Consider the following 5,980-nt stretch of genomic DNA (forward strand, 5'->3'; position numbering starts at 1 on the left):
GAGAGAGGAGAGAGATGTTAGCTAGGGAGCGTGCCGACAGGAAGCAGCGAGGGCGGTGTTAAAGCTAGAAAGTAAATGTTTTGGTTTTTTGGCAAACGTGTGAAATGTAAATTAGCAGAATAAAGTATTATAGAACTACTAGTGGCTTTAAACGAGAAGAATAGCAATAAAACAGTGTAACGTTTTTGTTAGGGGTACGTTTGGGCGTTTGGTAAAACATCCAAGCGCTCCCTTTCCCAAACTTGATAGATTTTGACTTCAAGAAAGATTTTTCGGTGCTTAAATATGTCTAGAGAAATACAAAGCAACTCTATAATTTTATTTATTTTTTTTAAAAATTATTTTTCATTCTATACTTAGTTGTTTAAGATGAATTAACTGTAACTGGTGTGGAAAAGAGCGTGATTCTGCTGCCCTCTAGAGTCAAATTGGCGTTAGCTCACCTGTAAGTATAGTGGCAATATTTAGCTAATTATCAGAGAAATACTTTAATTCTGTGCGTTGTTACAGTTCTTTATTTATCAAAATCAAAATATGCAAAAACAACAAATTAAAGATAAATTTGTTCATGGATCATACTTATTTGACTGAGGGATTACACAAAGATCTAAAGTTAGTTAGGGTTAAAGGTTTACATTTTGTGTTAGCCTCATTGTGGAAAAACACTTTTATTTTTTATTGAATTTGCAGGCTAAACTAAAAGAAACTTGCAAAAAATGAATGAAAAATTAATTATAAAAAGTGATAAAGCCATATAACGTTAAAATACCATACAAATTATAAAGGCAGAAAGGTTATTATCTTTGTACATGTGGGAAAGCTTTAAGGAAGTTAGAATGTAGTTACCTCATCAAAAACATACCCTGAGTTGTGTTTTGTTTCATTCACACATGTTTGAGTAACTATTATTAGTCTGTTTACATCTGCAAAGCTCAAATTGCTCTGTTCCCCCTTGTGATGTCATGAAGCAATAGTTTTTTTAAGTTAACAGATAACCTTTTGTTCCATAGAGACTGGCAGTTCCAGTGCTGAAATCATCCAAATGATTAAAGTGAAGGTGTATGGAGTTTAGAAACACAGTGGAGCACTTCCTGTATTGCCACATGACATCAAGGTGCAAGGTGGAGAGTTTTCAGTTTGAGAGTAGAACACTGCCCAAATATAAAGGGTTTGTGTGTTAAACATATGTCAATGAAACAAAACACAACTTTTTAATGAGAAACATTATTCATAGATCAGAAAATAGTGTAATATGGGCTCTTTAAACTTTACAAAGGTTGTGGGCTTAGCTATATTCATTTGCTCTCTTGTCTCATTTGATCAATATAATTATGTCAGATAAGTGCTATTAAAGTGCAGTAATTTCAGAACAATTAACATTGTAGAATACATCACATTTAAATAAACAGTAACTGATTTTCTTCAGTCATTTCTTCTTTATATCTTCTATAGCTTGATGGTGGTACCAAATCCCCACACACTGAACGCAGCATACAGCGGCTGGGTGAAAGATGTCTGGACTTTATGGAGAAGCTGCATGTTGTTACCGGACACAGCGTAATATGCGAGGGTTCCCCCAATGTAATCCAGGTAGACCCCAATGCAGGAAGAGCGAGGGACCAACAAATCTGTGCTTTTATTGTTGTGTACAAAAGACACTTTGGAGTCTGAGCAGTACAGGCTCCAAGACTTGTTGTTCCAGCCCAGACTGCATTCGTTGTCATTGCCTTTGCGTCGGATTCCCTTGTAAGTCACAGCCACGTCAATCTCCGTCCCTTTCCAGTCCACCTCCCAGTATGAACGAGAAGCAGTCAGGGTCTCTCTGCAAAGTACCTAGAGGTACATTACCACAAAGTAAATATGTTCAGTGATTTTATTTGATATTTAGACAGGAATGAGTAGATTTTGTGTTGTCTCACCTGTTGCCAGTGTTCAAAGCGTTCCGGGTGGTCAGGGTAGTTCCTGGGCTCACTCTTCATAGTAGCTGTTCTGTTTCCCTCAGAAATGTGCAGGTTGGGGTGAACAGTGTTCACATCCAGACTCAACTGACAAGCATCTAAATAATAGCATGAAATAGAAAAAATATATATAATTTTACTTGTAACTTTTCTGGTGGGAGGTCTGTCACCTGCTTGTCTCTATGGAGATGATAGTGCCCTGCCTAGAATGTTCCACAATATGGCATTTGCATTAGATCAATATATGTGTTTTGTGATTCAAAAATACACTGAAAGACAAGTATTCTTATTGTGAACATAGTTGCCTCTCCACAGATCTGACCTGTAGCATGGCATGGTGGCACCACATGCTCCAGGGAGAAAAACATGTGGCAAACCCTCAGGCATAAAAGTAACTAAGTTCACCTTTAACTAAAAATCTAACATTTTACAAAAAATAAAGAGAAACTAATTTAACATTATTACCCTAACACTTTACAGGAAATGTAGAATAATTACATAATAGCAAACATTAGCAGGCAAAACTCTAACTGCAAATGAACAAGTTAAGAGAAAAATCACTGCAGTAGTCCGCCTATGTTTAAAAGGCTTTAACTATGAGGAGGTGCTCAGAACACCTGTGTTTGCTCAAATACTGTAGTATACTGCCCAAACCTGTTTCGCAAATGCCTTTCCCTTTATTTGGTTTCTGCCACCAGGTTTTGTCATTTAATAAGAATTCAGGTAACACAATAGAACATGACTGGCACTTTTTATTTTTCAATAGACCAAATTAAAATGTACTTACACTGTAAAAAGTCATCTCTGGTCCTTGGTTCATCTCTGCTCCTTGACACCTCCCTGCTCGAATCCTCTCTCCTTGTTTCCTCCTTGTAAAACGATTCCCTCCTAGGTTCCTTGTCACCTTCTTGCGTAATGTAGACGTCTTTGACTATTGAAATATCAACAATTAACTTAGTAAGCAAATATTACATAATAACAGAGATTCCATTTCTAAATTTAACCTGATGCAGAGATTTTGCTTATTTCTTGCTTGGCAACTTCCTCCACTTGTAATTTTAGTGAGGCAACGGCTCTTTTGGTAGCATCAAAGGAGTAGTTTGGAGCGACGCTGATGCGGTTGAGGTCTTCATACCCGGATGGGCCAGAAAGAGACTGCCAGCTCTAATAAATAAATTAAAGAAACATATTATTTTAGTTGAGACCTATAGCCGATTAGACCAGAGGAGGATAGAGTAACCACAAACTACTCAAGCAAGAATAATATTATTCAAAATATTACTCAAGTAGTTAAGTAGAATTACTCAGTAGTCAAATAGAAATACTCAAGTAAGACTAATTTAAGAATAACTGTAGGAATGTAATATCTTATTTATAGTTTGAAGTTGATGTAATTGAAATGACAAAACATTAAATAACGCACAAAAGGATTTAAAGGGTAGACAAAAAAATTAGGAAAACTAAATCATATCTGAAGGAGCAGTGCAAGAAATTTCATATTGTCAACATAAAGCTTTTGTTACTTGTAGATTTACTCACAATGGGAAGAATACCCCAAACCTTTACTCAAATAAGAGTAACTGTGAAAGAGAATTTAGTATCCAAGTAATATGTACTGACCTGCAGAAAGTGAATGTGGTCGTCTGTGTGGGAAAGCTTCTCTAAATCATTGTGTCTCTTCTTGAGCAGGGTGATCTCCTCCTCCAGTCGGTCCAGCAGGAGCTGGGTGCTTGTGATCGTGGCCCTCTCGTGGGAGCGGATCATCTCCTTCACCTCGTTGTATTTCCTCTCGATGGACAGGAGCAGCTCGGTGAAGATGCGCTCGTTCTCCTCCATGGTCACCTGAGCTGAGTGCTGAGAACATAATGGGAGCTTTAGATGAGATGGATACTTTGAAAAAGGTATTTCTAGATAATGTTCCATGCCAAAATCTGAGCTTAAACTACTTTAAACAATGGGACTGTGTGTGACATCTTTACAGCTTGTTTAGTTCCAAATGTTTTGATTTCCATAGACACAAACAGCAAAAACTGTCTGAATCTCCTGATGAATTAAACACATATCAGGGACAGAAACACTTTCATGATAAAGAATGTAACTATTTTTAAATAAAATTGTTTTAGCTTTTTTTTTAAACCCTGGCGCAGGTAAAATCTGAGAAATTCCATTATGAACAAGGCTAGAATTCCATTGGACCCGGAAGTAGCCAAAGTAAGATGATATCGCCACTTAACTTTACTTAACCCCATAGCAGGTCAGTTACCATGATAGCAGAAACAGATATACAGCCATTCAGTCAAACAGCATAGTCACTTACCAATACATTTAGTTTCATTTACAGGCATTTTCCACTATAGTAAGATAGCTATTATATTAGCACAGAGAATTTACCACTTGCTTGTCACATAACTAAGTAAACATGTCTCTACAAATGGTGAAGTACTAGATAATTGATACAGAAACACTGGCTCACTCCCAACTGAATCAGTCAATTTGTTATACTATATACTTTTATTCAGTGTATAGTTGTGTTATGTGTATCTGTCTCATAATAGCATAGGTTGTGGTACTTACTTTCATTGATTCCATAGCTTGTCGAAGATCCTGCCATTTTTTAACTCTTTGGTCAATCCTCTGCTGAGATTTGTGCAGAGTCACCCCAAGTTGTTTCTAAATAAAAAAATAAATAAAATAAAATAAAATTTGTATACAAAAACATCATAACCAATTACCCTGGACTAAACCTATGCACCCACTTGTTTCTCTGTCCTCTCGGTTCCAGCTGGCACAATGTCATGGTGCTTGTGTTCATCCATCATGCACAGCACACACACAGAGGTCTCATCCGTGCGGCAGAAGGCCTCCAGGAGTTTGTCGTGTTGGGCGCACACCTTCTCCCTCATTTGACCTGTGGCTTTGACCAGCTTGTGCTTCATCAGGGCTGGGTACTCATAGTGCGACTGGACATGGTCTTCGCAGTAAGATGCCAGGCATAGCAGGCAAGACTTCTCTGCTTTTTGCTTCCTGGTAGTGCAGAAGTCACACAGAACATCTCCGACTTGAGCCTGGGATCTGGATTGGGATCTGGATTGGGATCTAGGCTGGCTTCGGCCAGTAGAGCGCCGTTGTCTATCCGCTGAGTATCGGTCAAGGTCCAAAGACATGGTGATTTTTCAGGAGATTTCAAATTTGTAGGATAAAAAAATATTTAAAAGTTATCAGCGACTCCTGAGGTGATCAGCTTCAGTGAAACTGCGTGACTGACTATGTGTAGCAGAATGTAAGCTATGTAGTTTACTCTCAATGAAAACCTGTATTCCTGGTTGGTTAGTGGTTTAGCTAAGGAAAGGGGTGGGACCACAAAACACTTCACTGAAACTTCAAACAGAAGAGAATGATGAAACTAATATACGTCAACGGATGATGAAATGTTTAAATATTGTTGTGGACACAAAACGTAATCAGACTGTATAAGAGCTGAAACTGTTCTAGTTACACTTTAATCTTTCTCACAAACAGCTGACAATAGTTGATATTCTATGATCAGATATTCCCGTCATGAGAAGATATAGCATTTTTAGCTGATTTGATTAAATATTTCACTGTTTGTATGCGTTGTACTAGATCTCTTAGTTTATAATAATGACATTTACTTTATTTTATTTATTGTATTTTTGTGTGTTAATAAAAAAAGAAACTAGAAAAGATGACTACCAGTTTGCTGAACACAAACAATACAAACTTTCAATCTTCTCAATTGAACACAAAAATAGTAAAATGTATTCTTCCAAAGTCTCTGCTCCAAACCTCATGCTTTTACTGACGGGACTGGCAGTATACGTCTTGATTAAAAAGACTAAAGTTTTGTAGGGGAATTGCGCCCTCTTGTGAGTTAATTGAGGAATGACATAATGTCCTTAATAAGTGATATGCGTGTGAAATGTATTCAGTGTTCATTAGGTGGTGAAAAGATGCTGAAAAGATACTACTAGGCCTATACGTGTCTTATTTTTAATAAGACA

At 37.3% G+C, this 5,980-nt stretch overlaps 1 protein-coding gene across 1 annotated transcript; it reads right to left on the reverse strand.

The window, feature by feature from the left end:
- Positions 1-496: 496 nt before the first annotated feature.
- On the reverse strand, positions 497-5,287 carry LOC117382339 (tripartite motif-containing protein 16-like). Its single transcript, XM_033979493.2, has 7 exons — positions 4,715-5,287; positions 4,533-4,628; positions 3,579-3,812; positions 2,963-3,122; positions 2,746-2,889; positions 1,920-2,056; positions 497-1,833 (listed from the first exon to the last, which is right to left on the reverse strand). The coding sequence occupies exons 1-7, from the start codon at positions 5,120-5,122 to the stop codon at positions 1,447-1,449; spliced, it is 1,566 nt and encodes a 521-aa protein (XP_033835384.1). The 5' UTR covers positions 5,123-5,287; the 3' UTR covers positions 497-1,446.
- Positions 5,288-5,980: the final 693 nt, after the last annotated feature.

The sequence above is a fragment of the Periophthalmus magnuspinnatus genome, chromosome 15, assembly GCF_009829125.3.
Source record: "Periophthalmus magnuspinnatus isolate fPerMag1 chromosome 15, fPerMag1.2.pri, whole genome shotgun sequence".
Taxonomy (NCBI): domain Eukaryota; kingdom Metazoa; phylum Chordata; class Actinopteri; order Gobiiformes; family Gobiidae; genus Periophthalmus; species Periophthalmus magnuspinnatus.

Bases quoted from the DNA above. Each gene is read 5' to 3' on its own strand.
- LOC117382339 (XM_033979493.2), bottom strand. From the start codon at position 5,122: ATGTCTTTGGACCTTGACCGATACTCAGCGGATAGACAACGGCGCTCT. The intron at 4,629-4,714 runs GTGGGTGCATAG...TTTTTTATTTAG, and splicing joins CCGAGAGGACAGAGAAACAA to AAACAACTTGGGGTGACTCT. The intron at 1,834-1,919 runs GTGAGACAACAC...ATGTACCTCTAG, and splicing joins GCTTTGAACACTGGCAACAG to GTACTTTGCAGAGAGACCCT.